Consider the following 24,224-nt stretch of genomic DNA (forward strand, 5'->3'; position numbering starts at 1 on the left):
GAACATCTAGCGCCACAGTATTCCCGACGCCAGGAAGAACGCGCGCACGTCCGGCCGGAACAAGCTGCGCCAAGAAAAAATGAGGTGTGAAGGACGGCCGATCCTCGCCCGTTGTGCTTTCGCTGCAGGGAAGCCGACCATATTTACCGCCGTTGCCCCAACAGTCAAATAGGGCTGCGTGGCTTCCACCCAAAAGACCTACGCCCACGCTACGGTGAACGACCGCGAGAGATCGAAGAGTACCTTCGATGACCTCAGCCTCCCCCACCTGCACCTCGCCGCGGGTCTCAGTCGCCGTCACCGCAACGTCCAGCTTTGCCGCTGCGCCGATACCGTCGTGAGAAACTGTCGCCCTTTTCGCGACAGGAAAACTAAACGCGGCAACCCTTGTAAATGGTGTTGCTGTTGACCGACGACGTAAAGAACCACCGAAAACGCTGGAGATCTCCCTCTCACCCGACGCCATGCATCGGAGCGACACTTTTGCAAAGGTGCTTGACAGCCTCAACGTGATCACGGACGGCCATGACATGTCGCGGCACTCGTGGACACCGTTGCAGGCTACTCCGTCTTGAGTGGGAGTCCTTTACGCTGTCTTCGGAAAGTGACGACGCCGCGGGATGGCCCGCAAATACGAACAACCGGAGGCCATCTAACAACGCCGACTGGGATGTGCACTGCACGAGTTGAGATCCATAGTGAGACGTGCCCCGTGAAGTTCCTTATTGTGCAAGACTGTGCGCGGTATATTATCCTCGAAATGGGCTTTCTATACGAGTTCGGCGCAGTGATCCATTTTGGTGCAACCCGGTTGACGCTAAGAAACTTGCAAAACCACCGGAGGAACCCAACGCGATGTCATCCACTGTCCAGGGTCCTCGCAAACCACGTGAACTTACCGCTGCCGTTAAGCCTTCTCGTACCCGTAGGGACCAGTGAACCTACCTGCGGCGAAGTTCTTCTCAAAGGAAGCCTCCAGTTGTTTCTAGAAAAAGAAACTAATGTCTAAGGAACTTCCAGACGGGTATGTCATGGTCCTGGTTACAAATTTTCATCAAGAGCCGCAACACCTTACGAAAGGTACCACCATGGGCAACATCGACTAACCCTGGAACTCAGCCGCAATCCCTGCACGTTTGAAAGAGCCGACCTCATCACAGCACGAAAAACGCCGCCCCCGCAACTTGACATTGAGCCCAAGCTTCCTGCCAATAAACAAAGACAGCTGCTTAAGCCTCTCGGCGAACTCAGCGAGTGCTTCGCCACATCCTCAGGGGTTCGACAAACGACGGTAGCGCAGCACCGCATTGTCACCGAAGACGACACCCCCCCCCCCCCCCCCAACCTGTTCACTATAGTCGTCCTAGCGAGTCTATTTGAAAAAGAGAGGTTATTGAACAACAAGTTCAGGAAATGCTCGACGACGACATCATCCAAACTTCAAGCAGTCCAACTGCGCCTCTTCCGTTGAGCTCGTAAATAAGAGGATGGAACTCTTTAGGTTCTGGGTGGACTACCGTCGACTGCACGCCGGGACCAAAAAAAAAACGTGTATCCGCTTCCCCGCATCGAGGATACATTGGACCGGCTGTGCCACTCCCCATATTTTACGTCGATGGACCAGGACTGTGGCAACTGGCAGATTGAAGTCGACGAACGCGACCGCGAGAAAACTGCCTTCATCTCGCCCGACGGATTGTACCAATTCAAAATGATGCCTTTCGGAGTTTTTAGAGCAACAGCCATCTTCCAGCGTGTTATGGACACCACACTAGCAGGTCTGTAAAGGCAGAGCCGCCTCATCTACTTCGATGATGTCTTCGTATTTTCACGGCATTTCCACGATCATCTGAGACGCCTTCGTGCCGTGCTTTACGCCATCAAAACCGCGGGACTGACGCTCAAGCCATTAAAGCGTCGTTTCGCCTACGGCGAACTCAAGTTCCTGGGTCACGTTGTGAGCAACGAAGGTATTCGCTCCGACCCCGAGAAGACGCCCGCCGAGGCAGCATTTTCGCCGCCGTCCGACAAGAATGCCGTGCGAAGATTTCTCGGACTTTGTGCATACTATAGGAGCTTTGTTAGAGATTTCGCAAAAGCTTTCCGTGTCACTGGCACATCACACGAAAGACGCTGTAAAGTTCAAGTTGACTAAAGGAGCGACCCTTCAACGAGCTGAAGCGAAGACTCCAGACGCCTTCCACCCTCGGATATTTCGAGCAATTCGCAGAGACCGAAATACACACGGACGCAAGTAATACGGGACTCGGAGCGGAGCGGTGCTGGACCAACTGCAGGAGGGCAGAGAACGAGTAATCACCTACGCCAGTCGGACACTTTCAAAAGCCGTGAGCAGATGCTCGACGACCGAGAATGAATGCATTGCCGTTGCCCGGGCGATAACCAAGTTCCACCCGTACCTGTACGAGAGCCCGTTTCGAGTGGTCACGGAGCACCATTCGCTCTGTTGGCTCGCCAACATTAAAGATCCATCAGGACGCCTCGCTCGCTGGAGTCTCCTATTGCAAGAATTTGACATGGCGGTCGTGTATAAGTCCTGCCCCAAGCGCAGTGACGCCGACTGTCTCTCAAGAACCCCGGCCAGTCAACTCCCGGTAGCACTGCCGATGACGACGACGATGTTTTCATCGTTGCTGTCAACATGATTGACATGGCAGTACTCCAGGGGGGGGGGGGGGGGGGGGGGGACCCTCAACTCCGCGTGCTGATCGAGCACTTGGATGATCGAGGGGGCGCAGTCTCCAGTATCTTTTTCAGAATCCTGCCAACCTTTGCGCTTGCACAGGGAGTAATCTACAAAGACAACTTCGGCACCAGGAATTCAGCGCGGCTATTGGTGATTCCCAGTTGCCTTCGTGAAGACGTTATTCTAGGCTGCTATGATGATTCTACAGCTGGACGCCTTAGATACAGCAGGACACCCGCCAGGATTTGCGAGAAGTACTACTCGCCCAAGCTATTGAATAGTGCACATTTTTACGTCCAATCGTGGTATGAGTGTCTACGGCGTAAGAAGCCGCCGACAAAGCTGGCGGGACTTCTGCATTCAGTTGCGGTTCCGACCACACCATCCCAGGAGATCGGAATAGATTTGCTTGAACCATTCCCCATGTTGACGCTAGGCAACCGGTTTATAATTGTGGCAACCGATTACCTCACTCGATACGCCGAGACGACAACCCCTTTTGTCGGGAACTGCCATGGGAGTCGCCGAATTCTTCGTCGAGTACATCGTCCTTCGGCACGGTGCCCCCGAGGTCTTGACCACTAACCAGGAACCATCGTTCATGACACAAAGAGAGAAATGTTTTGCGCGTTTATGGCGCAAAAGCTCTGAGGCCATCTGCGCCAAACTAACTGAAAGAAAGCCTTGTACTATGAGAAGGGTATCCCGAAAGTATAACCAGAAAGCTAAAATTGGTGTAAAATGTCAATATCACCAAGAAAGTGTATTACTTGTTCAAAATGTACTGAGTTCATAGCACAGCTGACCCAAAAAATCATTCGGCTCAATCACACCAGTTACTATCGCGCCACTATAGCTCTGTACCACCCGCACCAACGGGCTGACGAAGCAACTCAACAAGACAATCGCCGGCATGATCTCTATATACGTCGACGTAGAGCACAAGACGTGGGACGAATTGTTGTCCAACGTCACGTTCGCATACAACAGGGCGGCTCAAGTGTCCACTAGATTTACATCTTTCCAGCTGGTACATGGTCGGAAGGTAAAGACCATTCTCGACGCGTTGCTGCCCACGATCCAGCTGACGATGGCAGCGACGACGCCCAGGTGGTTGCTGAATGGGCCGAAAAAGTCCGCCAGCCCTCCTGTTTCCGGATCCAAGACCAGCAACGCGTCGACAGTGGCTGCTACTACATTCGTCAAAGGGACGTCCACTTCTAGGTCGGAGACATGGTGTGGGTGTGGACGCCCATCCGTCGCCGCGGTCTCAGTGACAAACTGTTAAAACGGCACTTTTGACCATAAAAGATACTTCGTCGCCTCAGGGTGCTCAACTACGAGGTGATGCTCGACGGAACAATAACATCATCACGCCGCCTACAACGACTCTAAGTCGTGAACGCCATGCGTTTTAAGCCGTACTACGCACAATTAGACTGAGCTGTGATTCCGTGCTACGCTTGATAGGACTCCCCGCCACCTTGGCTGACGTTACGGCGGCTGCCAAGTCGTCGTAATGCCAAGTCGTGCGTCTTGCCAAAGCCCCAGTCGCCGTAATTGTAATATGTTTGAAAAACTTCGAAGGTGCTAATAGTTCCACAAATATGTAAATCAAAGTAAAACAATTTTTAATGGTACAATTATAAAGAATGCACACATAATTAGGCATCACTGCGCCAGCTGTTGGGTGTTATGAATCCTGCCCGCTGGGCCGCGATAGAGCCTAGTAGTATCGACTATTTACGTTTATTACATTACTCTGTACAGCCCCTAAGGTATGTTCACGCGTGGGCTTCTGGAAATATCGGCGTGGAAGATTCGGCGCGTGGTTCTCGAATTTACCAGAACTCAACATTTACAGAAGTAACAAAAAGGCGCGTCCGTTCCCAGGAATCGAACCCTGGCGCTTTGCGTGAAAGCCAAGCACGATAATAATTCGGTCACAGGCGCGCTTGTTCAGAGACGCGCGTGGCGGATGCGACGTGTTGTTGTCATCGTGTGGAGTTCTGGACGTTATTTCTTTACGGCGAAGGTGAGACGGTTAAAGCGCAACCACATGGACAGTGTTTCCAGCGTCTCTTGAACGTCAGCAGCGTCGCCGAAAAGCTCTTCTGTTACCCATAAATTCAAATGAGCTGACGCTACAAACTCGAATGTGTTGTCTCGAACAACGCTTTCGCTTCACGAGCGTGCGTACATTGCAGGTTCGTTTGAAGCATCGACCTCGTTCGTTTGAAGCGTCGACATTTTTGCTCACTCTTACGGTGAAAAGGAGTACACATTTTTACGAACGCCTGAACGACATTTATCTTTGTAACGGTTGTATTTGCGGTGAATAAATATCTGTGTATTAATCAATTCTCTTGTACGATTATCGCCTCCATTCCTCTGTTGAGTGAAGCGGTTTTAATTTTATATTGCATATTATGCATGGCCTGCTCTGGAATTTAGATTTCACGCGTACATCTAAACAATTGATTCCTAAGTAAATTGAAAATTCTAGTTAGTCACGGCAGACTATGGGCGCAAGCTACCGCCTAATACGAACGGAATCAAATATATTGTTTATCCATCCATTCAGACAGCAGCCATCTATGTGTCTAGTAATATAGTGAACGGAAGCACATAAACAGAAAGCCGAGACCAACTTCACAACAGCCACTTGGTGCGCTGCCCTACGGAAAAAAGGAAAAAAGTAATTTGGCTCCTACATGAGAGTAGACGGGTTCATACTGGTAACAGTTTAGCAATACCGCTAACACGTTTGTCAAACGGGTCACCCGTTTGCGTCGTACTGGTCGCCCGTTTTAGCCCTACCTGTCACCCATTTAGGCAAATGGGTCACTGGTTTGGGCAAACCGGTTACTCGTTCCAGCAAGCGAGTCGCCCGTTTGTTCAAACAAGTGACCATTTCGCACAAGCGGGTGACCGGGGACCGTCAAACTGCACCGGTTTAATAAAACGAATCCCCCGTTACGCGGTGAACTCATTTGATACTGAAGTGCAGAGCGGCGGCTCGGGCACGGTGTTTGATCCGCATTTAGTCTCGAAAGAGCTGTTTTGAATATGAATGCACATGGCGTCCGTGTAGTAAGAGCAACCACGTAGCAATCGCGACGTGACAGCCGACTGCGGCTTGGTGTGCCCGACCGCGCTCACTCAGCTGAAAAGTGAGCACTTTTAGCTTGCTGAAGATACAAGACGCTGCTTTCTTGTCGCAAATCCTTTTCCCTCCGAACGCCTGCGAAGTCATTCCAGCGCTCGGCGTACCCTACGCAGCGCCGTTCCGCTACAACTCGTGCAGCATCGCCAACCTTCCGTCTATGAGCTTGCGGGCTTCTAACTTTGATTCCTTCAGACCCCGTCCCCGAATGAATATGACACGGCAATACTTCGCTCTCGGCAAGAGGGTGTATTCACTAACTTATTGCCTCGGGGGTTTCGGGATCGGGGAACGGTCATCAGCGCGGCCTGGGGGAAGTCCGCTGCTACCGCAGCTGCTCCTAGTCCCAGTGGTGGTCGGTTACACCGCGTCATGGGGACGTCGTTGTCCAGAGTCGCTGTCTCGTCCGTCCGTCGAGTACGCAGCTCGACGTCAAGCCCGCACTTCCCCCGCCAGCGCCCGTCTCCCGCCGATTTCACCACCAGCGTCTTCCGTCTCTCCATCGCTGCACGCTCCTTCGTGTCCGGCGCCCGAGAGAGCCTCCCTTTGTCCCGCGTCCCCTTTTCTAGCCTTTGCCCCTTTGTTCCGAGAAGTTAGCTCCGCGACATCAGTTGGCTTAGAGGTGTGGTGCAGCCGGATCTTCTGGTGCGCGAGGCCATCGAAGCTCCCCCGAGGAATGACGTATCTCGGAAGCATTGAGGGCGTTAAGCTTCTGCCGGGTCAACGACAGAGCCCGAATGGCTGGAATGTCGAGCTCGGAGGCTCATCGCGGAGGAGGGCACAGATTTCCACAAGCTCTGTCGGTTAACCGTCGCGGGGGTTCATGTTCGCGGGGATTCATAAAATACTCTCATTCAAGTCGCGACGATGAACCGGAGGTGCTCGCAGATAGCCAACAGGTGCCAGAAAAGTTGCGATGGTGCGCGGGCTTTGCGCCAAGCACTGGAACGACCCCTGAAGGCGTTTGAAAGGCAAAGTATTCTCAACGACAGGGCAGCCTCTTGCAACATCAGCAGTTTAACGGTGCTCGAAAGTGCCACGCTCTCATTTCAGCAGAGATAGCGCAGTCGGCCAGATCGAAGCGCAGTCGGCTCTCGATTCCTGATCGCTACGTCAATGCTCTGTCTGCACTGAGGGCGCGTGCACTGACATTCGAAACAGCTCTTTTGAGACTGCATACGGGCCAGGGAGACGAATCTATAGCCCGACATATTGTCGTGACAATGTGCCAACAGCAGTAGTCACCTCGACAGGGGCGTAAGCAGCGACGTTATGTCCATCGACGCCCGTGTTGAGAGCGACGAAATATACATTAAAAACACTTTCAAAAACCGGAAACCAATGTCGAATTACTTAATCGTGAGTTGCGCGCCCCCTTAGGGGCGTCCTATTATTTCACTATTCTGCGAATTCCTCAAATGAGCAAGCGCTGTTACCCATATTTTGTTTCTCGTTCAGAGATATTAAAGTTGTTAGCTTCTTTCAGCAAACAACCCCACCATGCATTGTCATCGTCGTGTTCGATTTGCGTTTTTGAACTTGAGTTTAGTGAATCTTTGCATCTTTGTGGCACTTATAATTACAAGTTTTAAGAAATGGTACAGTTTTCGTTAAATGCACACAACTCTCACTAAAAAAAAAAAGAGTTATTTGCGAGTTGCAAAATCTACGGCGGAGCTTATTCATTGGCAATATTTTTTTTATATTTAAGTTCAGTTTATGTCTGCACATCGTGCGCAGAAAAGCGTCGCGGTTAATTCCGCACTTCAATTTATAATGTGATTTATACGACGTAAAATATAGGATCTTCATACTTTCTCTTTTTAGTTAACATTTGGGAAGGGCAGTTCCTTTTGGATTCCAAAAACTATAATTCGTGCTGCTGCCCTCTTCACTCGGTATTGACAGAAGAGTAGACGCTATGCGTATTTTTGGCCGATCGTGTCTCCAGATATGGTCACGTGACTATAGTGTTCATACGGGCGCCTACGTAGAGCACAGCACGTGCCTGAAGGCTACCGCTTGGTAGACCACTCGAATGGCATCCACTTCACTGTCAACTTTGGGACGAACTCACAAGAGGATACAAGTGACTCAAATTATAAAGCGCAAGGCACAGACACGAATATGAAGTACTTCAGGTCTGTGTCTGTCCCTTGCGCTACATAAGTTCAGTGTGTTGAACCAACTAGCTCAGCTTAGTATTTTGATAAAAGTGAGAAATCTTCTCGCTATGTTCATTGTTTTGATGCCCCTTAAAGATAAGTGTGGTGTAGGGTGCCTTCATGTGCGCTTTGCTTAGGGTGGTGGCGTCTCGCCATTTTGTCACACACGTTTATTTTTATTTTTTGTTCAGAAGCTCGTGAAAGAGCGTGTCCCTGCACGCGCTTGTGGCGCTGACTGTGCTATGGCGACACTTTGTTTTCGTCGATTTCTTTGTATTTTCCCCGTGAGCGCGTGCTGTCAGCATCTGGTACTAGAAAGGGTGGCATCACCCTAAACAGAAGGACATTGAGGCACCCTAGTGTGGTGTATTTACAAGAAAAACGGGTTACAGAAATCACCCGGTTAGAACACGGCGGCATGCTGTCGCTCGGGTAGGCAGTCAGTCAGTTCACGCGATCGTCTCGCGCGCACGCTGCACGTCAAGGCACGAGCACTGCCACACATATAAATAACATTTCCCCCGGCGTAATTGAAGAAATAAAAAAAAATACACACACTGCACACAATGCCGAAAACGTTATGCGTCGTATCTGTCTGGAGGACGACGATGTCTTGTGGGGTAGCGCTGTTGCACAGCGGGATTGTCGGTTGCCCTCTGTGGGGTGGTTGCAAACTCACTGACCACAGGCTCGTCGACGCAGTTCTCTGGATCCCTCAGGTCGGGCAGGAATCCGTCTGATGTGGCTTGCATCGAGTTTTCACGATGATGAAGCATCTGGTCTTGGTGACGGCGCCAGATATATATGCCCCGAGCAGTCGTGACTCGAACCTGGAACGACACTGGGCCATATTGCTTCAGAATTGTGCCGGGAATCCACTTCTGGGAGCCTCTATATTTCCTCACGAGAACATTGTCGTTCACACTAAAAATCCTTGTTCGTGCCTTTCGCTGCGAGGTCTGGACGAACTGTTGATGTCCTACTCTTCCCCCAACGGAAGGCTTAATGGCATCGAGTCTTGTGCGAAGTCTTCTGCCTAAGAACAAACTGGCAGGTGTTTCTTTTGTCGTCGTGTGAGGGGTATTGCGGTACGTCAGGAGAAACGTTTGTACCGTCAACTCCAGGGAGTCTTGCGGTCGTCCTTTTCGGAGAGCAGACTATAATGTCTGGACAAACCTCTCCGCGAGGCCATTAGTGCTTGGGTGATAGGCCGCGCTCAAGATGTGACGACCTCCTAGATTCTTAATAAAAGCCTTGAATTCTGTTAGACGAACTGAGGACCGTTGTCCGTAACAATGGCCTCAGGTACACCAAAACGAAAAACAAGTCCTGAAGACGTTGGATCCTGTGCTGTGATGTCGTCTCCTCCATCACATAGACCTCGGGCCACTTTGAGTGTGCATCTACGGCGACCAAAAACATCTTCCCCTTGACTGGACCCGCGAAATCCAAATGCACCCTTTGCCAGGGCGATGTCGGCCATGCCCAAGGGTGAAGGGGCGCGGGGACTGGCTCGCTCCGCTGTTGATAGCATTCTTGACATGCTTTCACTTGCTCTTCCAGGTCATTGTCAATTGAAGGCCACCAGATGTAGCTCCTGGCTAATTCCTTGCTTCTGACAATACCTGGATGACCCGGATGTGTCTCTTCAAGCAGGAGATTGCGCAGTTTGGTGGTACGACTACCCGCATGCCATACATCAGACACCCTTGATGCACAGTGAGCTCCAGACGTCTGTCAAAGAAAGGCTTCATTTCCTTGTCAGTGATGGACGATGGCCAGCCCACGTGTGTCAAGTCGAGTACTTTGCTTAACAAAGGGTCGTGGCGTGTCGCACGAGCAATGTCACGGCTGGTGACAGGTAGCGTATCTAGACGCAGAGAATAGAAAGTTTCGTTTCCTTCGGTAGATTCATCTGCCACAATGTCAAGTGGCAATCTTGACAACCAGTCTGCTTCAGCGTTGTCACTTGATTTCTTAAACTGGAGCGAGTAGCTGTACGTAGACAGCGTCACTGTCCAGCGCTGCATCCGTGCAGCAGCCATTGCTGGAATGCCTGTTTTCGGGCCGAAAATGGTTTGCAAAGGCTTATGGTCTGTAATCAAGGTAAAGAAACGGCCGTAAATATACACGTGCAATTTTTTAACTCCAAAAATCAGGGCCAGTGCTTCTTTCTCAATCTGACTGTAGTTCTTTTCAGCCTCCGATGAGGTACGAGACGCGTAAGCCACAGGTTGAACTTTTCCGTCCGGAGAAACTTGAGAAAGAACGGCGCCTATGCCGTATTGCGATGCGTCACAGGCGAGCTGCAGGGGTCTTTTGGGATCATAATGAACTAAGATCGGTGGGGAAGTCATCGCAGCTTTGATTTTCTGAAAAGCGGACTGGCAAACTTCGTCCCACGTCCATTCTTCTCCTTGTCTCAGCATCTTGTACAAGGGGTGTGCCAGCGTAGAAAGTTGCGGAACGAACTTTCCGTAGTAGTTCACCATCCCAAGGAACGACTGCAGTTGCTGCTTGTTTTTCGGAGCAGAAGCATTCAGCAGTGCAAACACTTTCTCAGGGGATACGCAAACACCTTCGGCGTTGATGACGTGGCCTAGATAACGTAGTTCGTGCTGAAAAAAACGAGCACTTGTCACCCCGCACTCGCACACCACGTTCTTGTAATCTCGACAAGACGGCTTCGAGATTGCTGAGGTGTTCTTGCTTCGACTTTCCGGTGATCAGGATGTCATCGAGATAGCAGCTGACACCCTTCAGGCCCTTTAGCATATTATCCTCTGGAACTCTGGAAGATGCCTGGTGCTGATGAGATGCCAAAAGCAAGACGATTCATGGCGTACAGCCCTTTGTGCGTGTTCAGCGTTAGCAACTTTTTTGAGTTGTCCGCCATAACCACCTGTTGGTAAGCCCTGCTGAGGTCGATCTTTGAGAATTCTTGTCCGCCAGTTAAGGCCGCCAACAGCTCATCAATACGTGGTATGGGGTACCTGTCCACCTCCAGGCAGGGATTGAGCCTAGCCTTGAAATCTCCGCAGAGGCGTATACTGCCATCCTTTTTTACTACAGGCACAAGGGGTGTCGCATACTCGCTGGTAGCCACAGGCGTGATGACTCCCAACTTTTCCATTTTGCCAATTCTGTGTCAACTGCTGCTTGCAGTGCGAATGGAATGCTCCTAGCCTTCAGAAACTTCGGCTGTGAACCTTCACGAAGGAAAAAGTTCGGCTTGTTCTCCAGAAATGGTGCCAAGCTCATCTCTGAACAGGTCGCTGTGGTTCTCCAACAAGGCGAACAACTTTTGTTTGAGACTCTCCGACGTGTCGAGCCTGTTGACAGGGACAAGGTTCTTCCAGTCTAGCCGAATTTCTCGCAGCCATTCTCTGCCAAGCAATGCCGGTCCCTTGGTTTCCACGACGTACAGTGCAAGCTCTTTACTTTGGTCGTTGTGCTGCACAAAGACCAAGGCAAGACCCTTCAGCTTCAAAAAGTCTCCTGTATACGTGCGAAGTGTCAGCGCTGTTGGTTGTAGCTGCTTTCTTGGGAACAGCTTCCGAAATTCAGTCAAGGAGACAACGGACACAGCTGCGCCTGTGTCAAGTTCCATTGTAAGCTTCACACCGTCAACATTTATGGGTACGGAGTTTGGTTTCAAGCCCGCAGCCTTGACCGCTTGCAGAGATACCGCGTCGTGAACGGACGTCAGCGTTTTCACCTGCCTTTGTCGTTTCGATTTTGTCGGCTTCGTGTTACCCGAACGGCAGGCGCGCTGAATGTGCCCTTTCCGGTTGCACTTGAAACATGTGACACCGACGTGGGGGCACGCATCACTGCGATGGTTGGTCGAGCCACAACGGAAACAACTTGACTGCTCAGGTACTTGCTTGTCTATCTGCGCTTTGTGGTCGACCCGAACCTTGTGGACGCCAGGGACCGATGCACCGCTGGTGTGCGTTAACGCTGCACTTTTAGTTGCTATTTCCATCGCAAGAGCCCTCCCTACCGCTTTCTGGAAAGTCAGCTTTTTGTCTTCTGTGAAGAGGACGCGCTGTACATCTTCTCGGCGAAGGCCGCACACAAAACGGTCGCGTAGCGCCTCATCAAGAAAGCCTCCAAAATCACAGCTCTGTGCTAGATCCCGAAGTACCGCTACAAATTCGGTGATGGACTCACTTTCTTCTTGCGAACGCTTGTAGAACTTCGCCCTTTCCGCTATGACGAATGGCTGCGGCGCAAGATGATTGCCCAGAAGCTTGAGTAACGCGGTAAACGACTTTTCGGACGGTGACTGCGGGGACGTAAGCGACTTCAACAAAGCGTACGTCTTCGGACCGATGACACTCAAGAAGGCATGGACCTTCTTACCTTCGGGAACCTCGTTTACCAGGAAGTATGACGCCAGTCTTTCTTCATAGGAGCGCCAGTCACTCGTCGTATCGTCGAAAGACTCGATGTGCCCGATGCGACTCATGGTCTTCGCTGAGGGGTCGCCGCTTGATGGCCGCTCCAGGATTCCGAGGCTGGACAATCCTTGGCTCCAGTCAAGCCCCCAGCAGTCAGACGATGATCCAACCGTGGACCCGATGGCAGCAGGAATTCGTTGCGAGAATCCCATCCTCGTCGCCAATAAATGTGGTGTATTTACAAGAAAAACGGGTTACAGAAATCAGCCCGGTTAGAACACGGCTGCATGCTGCCGCTCGGGTAGGCAGTCAGTCAGTTCACGCGATCGTCTCGCGCGCACGCTGCACGTCAAGGCACGAGCACTGCCACACATATAACAATAAGCCTTTCTTGAGGGCACCTCCCTGCCGACCTTGAAGAAGCGCCTGCTTTGCAGGCTGGGGAGGAGGAGGTAGGCGGAATGCTGGAGCGAGGGGATCTTTCCTCCTCTCCTCTCCAGTAATCTATCTGCTTCCCCTCCCCAGCCTTCCTTTCTCTCGCCCTGAAGTCTTAGCTGCGGCCTGTTGGGCTGTCAGGGATTCCAGTGGCAATGTGACAACGTATTCCAAGTGTACCAAAGCTATCAGTGTTCGAAAACTCCCACGCGTATGTCGGCAACAAGTGATTTCTTCCAAGAAGTCACAGAAAGTATTGTGGTGTGGTTCGGTTCGGCAAATTGCAGCTTGTGCCACATCGTGTTGAATTTTCACGGAACCCTTCCTTTTCGTTTTTGTATTTGCGTGGTTCTTCTACAGTGCCAATGTCGACATATATCTCGGATTACGTCTTTCAAGTCCGCTATTTCTATGGTAAGTGCACTGCAACCTACGTCCTGGCAACGATTGACCGTTCTTCTACAGGTATTCTTTCGGATCATCTATGGAATTAGGCAGTCTCTATTCTCCCGGCAGCCGGGATAATAATTTCTCAGAAATTCTATCGGCTGTCGCCTCCCATTAGCTTTCTTAACTGATGTGACAACTGTCGGTTGAATATTGACTTTCTTATTATCGTGGCATGTAAAAACACGTTTTATAGACAACTCTTCTATGGGTACCGTTACATGGACACGTTTAGTCGAATCTAAAATATTACCGATACTCATTTCGCGAATTATACGCTGTTGGGATATTTCATCACTGGTGTATCCCTGGCCGGCCGAACCGTCCACACAATTTCGCGGCCACACTCTGCGACGGCTCATTAAAAATGTTAACCAACCTGGCCCAAACCACATGCCATTTGCGGCGACAATCTGGGGTGACTTGTTACATAAAAAAACGAAAACAAAAAACTAATCATAGCTGTTTAGAAAACAGTGTGTAGATGAAACAGCGTGTTAATGAAACGACCTGCCGATGAACTGATTGACATTGCACATAGTATAGTATAGAATCGAATGCCTAGAACTGATTGCCATTGCACAACACACATTACAGCCCAGAATTACCCCGGTTCTTGCTTGCTTTGCAATCTTCTCAGCTGTATGAAAGCTCAGTAGTGCCTCTTCACATTTATCAGATAGCTTACACGTTTGTTCTGTCTACGATATAGCTTGTATGTAATAAACTTCAAGAATATTTGAAAACAATCTTTTGTCTGTCTTTCTGCATATTTGCAAACACCTGTGCGAGTACGTTTTTTGTAGGTTTCCTCCATGTTTGAAATAGGTTAATCACGTTTGAGACGTCTTAAATAAATTTGAGATATCCCACCTCCCAGACGATACCCATTTAGGGCTAACGAATAATTTGCCCAAATAATCAAAGGACACGTTCAAATGTGTGGGCGAGTGCCCGATCGAACGGGCGTCCTTATCAAACGGGTACCGTATCAAACGGGTACTGCATTTAACGGGTACTCTTTCAAACGTTTACACGTATCCCATGCCCATAATCATGCTTGATCCGAATGTGTCGACAGGTTCGCCACCCGTCTGAATTCCAAATATATTTTTTCCAGTAGGATGACAATTAAGTGAGCAACCGGGGCCTACGGGATTGGCCCCGCTTTACGTTAGTATATTACTCTGGGACTCCGCGTGGCGGTCCGGAGTCAGTCTCGCCCCAGCGTTCGATCCTGCTGTTTCGCCGACATCGACGCCTGCGATGCAAACCTCGTTTTGTTTTTGTTCTGGACACGAGTTCGCCTCATTAGACGTTTAGTTCCTCCAGTTATTTTCCGCCTGATCTTTTGTTACTCGTGACAATATATCATGTGGAATATTGGGAGGCATTTTAATCAGGCGTCAAAGTTGATTTCTCATTTTTAGGACATTTAGTGGTAAATAAACAATAAACAAAATCTTCCCACATAAAAAAAAGCGAGCACACAATGACATTTAAATTACAGTGAAAGCATCCCCAAGAAAATGCAATTATTTTGAGGAGAAGCGTTCGCGGTGACTCCTAAAGCGTAGTTTTCATTCATATTACTTCAATAACAAAGAATTGTTTTTACTGCTTTCAAGAAAGTTTTAAATAAGTTTTGGGGGGATGGAAGGTCCTGAGGTGCACTCACCATATCCATTTCTCACCGTAGACCCGTCATCAATCTTCAATCTAAGAAAGAAACGACTGTGAAGTTTAGGCGAGTGGCAAATGGAACGAAAAAGAAATTGCGGTAATTACTTACTTTGTTACGAGGCAGATAATGTCAAAATGGATCTGGTTTCTAAAATATTCAGTTAGCGTAGAAATTGCTCCGTCTGGCCAAATATTTTCTCCGTTTTTCTTTTCTTCTAACATTAATTTTAGCCCCCCTTGGTTCTCCTAAACATGAACAAAGGATAGTATTTTAGAGGCCCGCATACATTTTTAAGGTATGTCTAGGCAACACAAGTTGAACAAACATATAACTCGCATACTATTATGATTAGCTAGTAATTGCCTAAAACATAATTTTTTGTTTTATTATGTATTGTTTATTGATTGAACTTTCATTCACGTGGTAGTGTTGAGCAATAAGTTGTAGAAATACAGGATGTTAGTGAAATAAAATATTATGTTGATGCATTTGTAAGGCTCAGCGAGGAAACACTTTAATGACTTAATTTAGGCAGATAATTTTTCTTAGCTCTCAAATAGTAAAGATGAAATGCAATTAAAATATTTAACAACCATATGACGGACCTAATAAGCAATTGAAAACAAAGCCCCAAATTTGGACAACTGTACATGTATTTTGCGGTCCCCTTTTTGTTGATCGCTTTTATTTTCTTAAAAATGAAATGTTCACTCAAATTTACGATTGTTAGGCATTAAAGAAAAAGGAACAGTTGAAATGAGAATTCTTCATGCATTCATTTCTTTATTTTCCTTGCTCATGAACAGCTGATGCCTTGGTCGAGAATGATGCCCTAACCGATAAACTGCTAATTAGAAACAACTTAAACGCTAAAACTAGAGTTAAAATGTCAATATCCACTGCACCAAGAATGATATGCAAGTGTTGTATGCAGGTCATGGGGCTAATTGAGATTATTAGATTAACAAAATGTAAAAAAAACTTGCAAAACATGCCTTGCAATGAGAACATGAATAGATGACACGAGATCATGGCATAGAATTCGGAAGTTTAAACATTCATCTTCTCGTAGTGTGGACGAAATTAACTCAAAGTTTTTAAAAAAACACAGAAGTTAACTCGTCTATAATGTTATCTTATATCTTCACGCAATCTATTGAGTGTTCGACTATACCACGCGACTGGAAGGTGGCTAAGGTGGTCCCTCTTTAGAAGTCCGGTAATCCACAGTCCGCTCTTAATTGCAGACCATTTTCGATAACAAGTATTTCATGTAAACTTTTGGCACATGTAATTTATTCAAATCTCGTATCATTTATAGAGTCAAATTTATTTTTTAACCCCTTCCAACACGGTTTTCGTAGACACAATTCCAGTGAAACGTAACTGCTTTCTTTTACAAATGACATAACGTCGGGCCTGGATCGTGCTCAGTTTTTCGATTGCATCTTTCTTGATTTTGTAAAAGTATTCCGCAAAGTGCCACATCACTTGCTCCTTTTCAAAATTGCAACTTTAAGTATATATTGACCCTAATATCTTAAAATGGATTGAAAGTTTTGACTAATCGCGCACAATTTGTAATAGCGAATTATTGTACTCCATCTCCTTCTTTGGTATAAAATCTGGTGTTCCTCAAGCTTCCGTTTTAAGCGTTTTGTTCTTCCTAATATTCATTAATGACCTTTCTAACGGTATCCAGTCCTCTATAACGTTATTCGCCGACGTCAGCGCTCTTTACCGCCAAATAAAGACCTATTCGATCAATCTATTGTCCACTGTGATCTCGACCACATCTCTACCTGATGTAATAAATGGCTGATGACCCTCAACATTAACAAATGTAAAAGCACGTCATTTCGTACAAATAAATTGGAGTTCACATTACTAATAACTTCTCATAACAAACCCACGTTAACTACGTTATTAATAATTCTAATCGCATCCTCCGCTACTTACGTCAAAATTTTGCTCAAGCACCCTATTCTCTTGAGCTTCTTCTTTATCATACACTCATCCACCTAAAGCTGAAATATGTTTCTGCGATATGGACTGATATTTCAAAGGAGGATTGCGCGTCTTTCTCTTTTTCATAAAATATTTTTTTCATAACCCAGTGCTGAAACAGGAACTCCTTTTACAGCTTTTATACCATTCATCCCGGGTTGATTACGAATACAAAGTTGCCACAGCTCACTGCAGCACTAACATCTCTTATTCGTTCTTGCCAAAACTTGTTCAGAGTGTAACCACCTTCCTCCAGACACCGCCGCGATTGAAGATGTTTGTGGTCTCAAGGCAGCCATAATTGATTACGTTTATAATTCTGCAATTTGTTGATTATACTTTTTCTTTTGTGTTCATGCTGTTGCCTATTTTTTGTAATGTGAATTGATAATTGTACTTGGTAAACCCATTGCACCCACCCTCTCTGTAACGCCCGATGGGCCCTGAGGGTAATAAAATAAATAAATAAATAAATTCATTAATTCATTTACACAAATATATTAATTCTCAAAGTAAGGAATTGCGTAATTACAGAAGTTTTATATATACATATTGAACTCGACGACCACCATAACGACATATAAGAAATCTAAAAGCAAGGCTATTGAACACTTTCTACCATCACTTATAAGCTTATAAGCCTAATTTAGTTCCGGACAACAGGGGAAAACTATAGCTTGGATCAAATTATCGAAAAAAATAATCACAACATGCATATTGACACTCGCGCTCAATTCTAGAATTAATGCCCAGCATACAAAAATAAGCGGAAATTATAACATCAATTTCACCCTTAAAAGACAACTGAGACTCTTTATATACACCTTAATCACGCGTGCACTCGACCGGGCGTCATGGGACATTGATAAGCTGTTCCAGTCTTCCTAGATAAATGCACGACAACTGTATAGAATAATTAATAGTCAACATGTTTCTAAGTATTAAAGCAATTATCCGCTGATTTAACATCGTAAGTTAACATTCCACAGTCCCTTATGAATGGAATCTTTCGAAACAATTACCATTTGTATATTTTAAAATGCTCGAATTCTGTGCACATCTGTTTATATCAATTTTGAAAATATCGAAAATCATTGGTCTAAGTAGGGACCCTTGTGGCACACCCGAAAGCAGTACCCTTCAAGAATAGGCATGAAGTTTTGGTGACTAAACAAGTAATCCAGAAATAATACGCAAAGTAAAGGTCACATGCCGTAAAATTGCAATTTGTGTTTTAAGTAACGGATGAATAACCAAGTCAAAGCCTTTGATATATCGAAATATACTGTATTCACCTGACTACGCCCATTGATAGCAGGGGAGAAAAAGTTTAAAATTGACAGTAAATATATCTCCACTGATATCGCTTCACAAATTCATGTGGTATATATGGGTAACTTTGTTTTTTGAAAAATTTATTATATGTCTAAACAAAACAATTTATTAAATTTTTGCGAAAAGATATAGCAAGTTGATACGGCTCTTTATCTTTTTGCATAATTCATTGTTCCATTTTTATGAATTTGTTAAAATAAAAAAAAATATTGAGCAAATTTCGAAGTTAAGTTTAGTTTTATGTTGTGCACCAACATTTTATCTTGCATCCATGGAACCAATCATTATTTCTGACAAAACGGCTGGTATAGTATAAGTTATAACTCTAGGATAGCGATGCGGATACTTACGAGGTTTGTTATTTTGTAGCTGAGATTAAGAGTGAAGTGGAAGACCTTTTGAAAGTCAACCATTGCCTGGAAAATGAATCACACAAAGTAAAGGTTACAGCATGAATTGTTATGGAAGCATATTCAGATGATGCCAGTATTTATTCAGTAATTGTCGAAGCGCTTGAAGGTTAGTAGGATTGCTTTTAACATTATAAATATTTACATATAGATACATTGTTCAGTTGCAATATTTGAATATTCGAACGCAAACATGATTGATAGATATATCCGTGGTTGGGTGGAACAATTTAAATACAAATATATATAACGAAATCCCTAATATAATGACCCAACGTTTCGAAACCTGTTTGGTATCTTCTTCATGGGTGACTGAATTGCACGGGGCAGCAGGAATTCTCGTCTCTCTTGTCTGCCAAGAACGATCCTTCTCTACAGAGGCGGTCCTCCTTAATTGTCCTTGCCAAGTAAAGGGACGTCTTCAATACCTTCACACTCACGGAAGACCAGAAACAGAACTACGCCGAGGTGACCCACAAGTTTCAGGAATACTGTACACCGAAAGCCAACGAGACCTTCGAGCGCCATGTTTTCCGAAAGACCCACCAAGCAGAAAGTCAGTCATTGGACTAATGTATGAAAGAACTGAAGGTCAAGGTGCTCTCGAGCAATTTCGGCGTCCTGACGGATTCCTTGGTGAGGGATCAGATTGTCGATGGCATCAGAGATGATAAACTTCGTGAACGCCCCCTAAGAGAGGACGACTTGACCCTGGAAGGAGCACCTAGAATCTGCGAATCCGCAGAGAAGTCTTCAGAACAAGCCAAGATGGGGCTGAGTCAGCACCCCACTCCGGAAGAGCAGGTAGATGCTACACAAGAGAAACAAGAACACACCGCAAATGAGATCTCGAAAGTGCAACAGATTTCACCAACCACGCCGATGCCCAGCTTTTGGCAAAATCTGCAATACATGTCGAAGGAAGCGTCATTTCGCGATCTGCTGTGACGCAGAGTCCCACGTCGAGCAGCGCCGACCACAGGTGGAGGAAGTTCAGAAGCAGGCAGAAAGTGACTTCGATATTCTTCAGGTGGGAGAGTCCGGGACAAGCGCAGAGGAGGACTGGCTGCTGAAGGCAAGAATTGGGAAAGCGCCTGCCGAGTTCAAGGTCGACACCGCTTCTCAAGTGAACCTCTTACCTGTGTCTTTCTTTCGGAACGCGAGCACAAAGCAACAGCTGCTGCCAAGTCCGGCAGTGTTGCGTAGCTACAACGGTAGTGCTATCGGCCACCTGGGGAAAGCTAGGTTTGTGCTCCAACTAGAAGATGGAGCCGTTGCGGTTGAGTTTTTTGTCGTCAAGAAAGGCAAGCGAGCGCTACCGGGACTCCAGACCTGCGAAGCGGTGGGCTTGGTGAATCGCGCGCATGAAATTGCCACCTCCATAGATACTGGAACCCGAATGCAACGAGAATTTCCATCACTGTTTCAAGGCATCGGAAAATTGCAACGTTCATACAGCATCGCCTTCAAAGAAGCTGCTGTGCCCGTGATTCAACCCACTCGTCGTGTGCCTCAAGCGCTCATGGAGCCATTCAAGCAGGAACTTAATCGGATGGAGGAGGCGGGTATAATCACAAGAATGAAGGCTCCCTCGGACTGGGTCAGCCCACTTGTCATAGTCAAAAAGTAAAACGGCAGTTTGAAGGTATGTATCCTAGCAGAATAAATGAGTCTTTGAGACGTGAGCACTTTTAAATGCCAAGGAGAGAAGACATAGAAGCTGAACTTGCCAATGCCACTGTGTTTTCGAAACTTGATGCAAGGTCAGGCTTCCATCAGATCCCGCTGACGGATGAAACATCGCGAATTTGTACATTCGGCACGCCCTTCGGGCGGTACCAATTTTTGAGGTTGCCTTTTGTATTGGCTTTTGCACCCGAAGTGTTTCAGCGTGCAGTGTCTGAGGTTTTTGAGGGACTGAAGGGAGTACGGGTATATATCAATGACGTACTCGTTTGGGGAGCTACCCGCGAGGAGCATAATGAGCGACTGAGATTAACCATGCAGGCTGCACACAGGGCAGGATTGAGGCCAAATTCAGAAAAATGTCAATTTGGAATTCCGGAAGTTGTTTTTCTTGGCGATGTAGTGAGTAAAGAAGGAAGGACCCAAGCCTTCTCGATACCATCTTGAACCTCGAAGCGCCCACAAACAAGAAGGCTGTTCAGCGCATGATCGGCGTCATAAACTACTTCGGAAATTACATTCCCCGTTTGTCTAAACATACAGCCAACCTTCGAAGGCTGCTTCACGAAGGTGCACTTTTTGAGTGGATCACATGATCGCATGCTTCCATTCGCATGAACACGAATGGAAGCAGCTGAAACTAATGCTCACGAGTGCTCCAGTTCTTGCTCTTTTTGAACCAGACAGGACGACAAAACTGTCGGCTGATGCTTCGAAGGACGGAATCGGAGTAGTCTTACTGCAGCTATATGACCGATCATGGCGTCCTGTATCGTATGCTTCCAGGTCATTATCGGACTGCGAGTCACGATACTCTCAAATGGAAAAGGAGGCACTTGGACTGGTATTCGGGTGTGAGAGGTTCCACGACCCAACATACGCTAGGCACATTATTCTAGAAGCTGATCACAGTCCATTGGTCGCACTGTCTAAAAAGAGCCTCGGTGGTGTGCCACCTCGACTACAATGTTTCTTTTTGAGACTGATGAAATATGATTTCTCCCTTCTTTTTCTGCCAGGAAAAAAGCTCGTGCTCGCTGACGCTTTGTCAAGAACAGTACAACCAGGTCCACAAGAAAAACAATACTCTCTAGATGGTGAAGTGCATGCTGTGGGAATGCTTGCTGCAGTTGTGAGTGAGACGACACAGAACCTGCTCAGAACCGAAACAAAAAAGATCCCGAGTTGCAACATGTCCTACGATGTCTACAAAATAGGGACACACTGCAAGGCGACTTCAGTTCGTTGGATCCCGAGCTATCAGCGATTGACGGAATACTTTTTAAAGCAACAACGGTACTAATACCTAATGCCCTTCGGCGAGTTATGCTAGCTCGGGTACATCAAGCAAGGGCATTTGGGCATTAACAAATGCAAAGAAAGAGCGCGTCGGCAACACCGATGCGCGATACAGCTCTGGGGCTATACATATGGCAAGGCACACAAAATACCACTTTCAAGTTTCTCGAATATGCAGGGTGTGCCACGACTCTATGAAAAGCCGTTTTTTGAAAATGAGGCTAGGTGTTTATCACGAGGGAGCTCGCAAAGTTGATCCGATGTTTGAGAACCTCGAAGCGCTCGGCGACGGCGCTCCGCTTACAGTCGGACTTTCGCACACCTTTCTTGTGCTGGTAGATTCGTTCCAGCAGGATCTCCGTTTCGCCGTTGTAGGTGGCGGCGCACACTGCGCGCGTTATCTCGTAGATCTTTTCCTGTGCTTTTTATTTGGGAGACGATATTTTGGTTACACATGAATCGTCCATAGTTGACACTGGCTTGTGAGCCATTTCAACGCAGTATTTTATAAGCACATGCGCCACGCTTCGCTGGTACATTTTTCGTAAGGAACGCTGATGAGCCCAATGCGGCGGGGCACCTGATTTGGCTGACTCCACCTTGGCGACGGTGGATGCATTCAGCAATGTAGATTAAATATCCTTTTTTCTTGACGTCAGTAATGCTGTTTACAAATTTTAGTTGGGAATAGTTGGTAAATATCTGTGAAAGGTGAGCTTTAACTTACAGAAAAAAACGTAAAAAGATCTAAACAGGACAGAGTAACTGTTTTGTCCCGTTTTGTTTTTTCTTAGGTTGTTTTATAGGTTGAAGCTTCACCAGTAACGATGATGTGCTTTTCATTTGTCTCTCCGTGTTCGACCCGCAGATGATCATTGATCTGGACTATACTTCGTTTCCCTTTACGATGGGTTTTAGAGAACGCTACGAGTCGTCCCAGCCAATCTAGAACTGTGAAGGTATCACACGACTACGCATAACGCGCGTCGCTGCTCCCATTCCGAAAGTCTCGTGACACTCACACGACATTGGGTTGGCTTCGATGACTCGTAGCGTTTGCTGAGGTCCATCATCAGGTGAAACAGAGCATAGAGTGTCGCGAACGGAGTGTCTGTCTTTTAGAAAAAAATAAATGTCGACGTTTTAAGGTCCCGCAACTTCTGTTCTGTTAACTTCCTTGCCCCCGGTGCCTCCAACGCCTTCATCAGGACCCGGATAGCCCCACGGTCGTTACAAGTCAGTGCCCGTTATTGTTTGGGATCGCAGGCCCCCTTCGCGAACCTGTCTGACCTCATCGGAGGATGTGAGAAGAGTTTCTGGCTGCATGCTACGCAACGAAGGTTTTAGGAGAGCTCAAGGCAAGGACGCAACACCCGGACGAATCTGTGGTCTAGTACTTGAAAGCCAACATCTCCGACAGAAATATGTCTGGTGTGGGGAAACAATACAAAACAAAAAAACATATCTAACCGAAAGCTCAGAAACAATTAGTTCCCAAAGTTTCGGGGTCGACTTGACTCCGTCTTCAGGAGGTGACTAAATGGAACCGGACAGCGAGAGCTTCGACCTCTTCCTCTTCTACCAAGTTGATGTTTTGCTAACGTGATGCAGGCCCTGGACGTAAAGACACGGTAAGGTCCCCAGGTACCTGTTAATGTTCCCCGGTGTGTTCTTAATATGCGAAGACTCCAAGAACAGACGTTTTCGGATATGTCGCTGTGTCTATCTCGTGCGCGTTCGCGAAGTCGATCCGATGATTGAGTACCTCAAAATATTCGGCGACGGCTCTACGCTCAAGATCAAAATTGCGCACATCGTTCTGGTGCTGGCGCATGCGTTCGGGAAAATATTTAGTTTCGCCAATGTAGGCAGCAGGGCACTCTGCACACAGTATCTTGCAGACTACGCCTTGTCCTTTTTCTTTTGGGAGGCGATTTTGCGGCCTGGGCGAGAGCCGTACTAATGCTGACACTGGCTTGTGCGCCTTTTGAATCCCTTTTTTTTCGGAGCACACACGCCAGTCCCTCGCTGGTCTCTTTTACATAGGGGACACTGATGCGCACGATGACGCAGAGCTGTGTGTCATCCGGCGATCCATGGTTATGGTGCCTGCAACACTGCCAACGGGTGACGCGCTGAACAAAACTTCCTGTGTAGCCGTTTCTTTGGAGGTCAGCAAGGATGGTCTGTTTTTCTTATCTTTTATCCTTGTTCGACGAGCAGATGGTCATTGCTCTAGACAAGAGAGTAGAAATCACTGACGCCTTGTGACTCGCTGGTGGGTTCGAGTCAAAATCAAGGTAACGTCCGGATTCCAACACGCACCGGACGCTACCTTGAGACAAGTCGCTTGTTAAAGGCAGACTTACTTCAAGGCTGAATAAACATACCCACAACAATTTTTGTTTTTGTAAAAGTTAAAAAAAGATTTTTTTTTTTTTTTGTGCAGATTGATTTTTAAGTTTTTAGATCTTTTG

At 47.1% G+C, this 24,224-nt stretch overlaps 1 protein-coding gene across 1 annotated transcript in view; it reads right to left on the minus strand.

Annotated features, from left to right (window-relative positions):
* Positions 1–24,224, minus strand: part of LOC120839974 (vacuolar-sorting protein BRO1-like) — a 46,236-nt gene that overhangs the window by 15,979 nt on the left and 6,033 nt on the right. Inside the window, exons 3-5 of the mRNA XM_040210394.1 lie at positions 18,703–18,768; positions 15,119–15,255; positions 15,005–15,045 (exon numbers count right to left, since the gene is read on the minus strand). Coding sequence (XP_040066328.1) covers positions 15,005–15,045; positions 15,119–15,255; positions 18,703–18,768 — 244 coding nt within the window. The remainder of the gene's footprint in view (positions 1–15,004; positions 15,046–15,118; positions 15,256–18,702; positions 18,769–24,224) is intronic.

The sequence above is a fragment of the Ixodes scapularis genome, unplaced genomic scaffold (assembly GCF_016920785.2).
Source record: "Ixodes scapularis isolate PalLabHiFi unplaced genomic scaffold, ASM1692078v2 PGA_scaffold11__112_contigs__length_91849675, whole genome shotgun sequence".
Taxonomy (NCBI): domain Eukaryota; kingdom Metazoa; phylum Arthropoda; class Arachnida; order Ixodida; family Ixodidae; genus Ixodes; species Ixodes scapularis.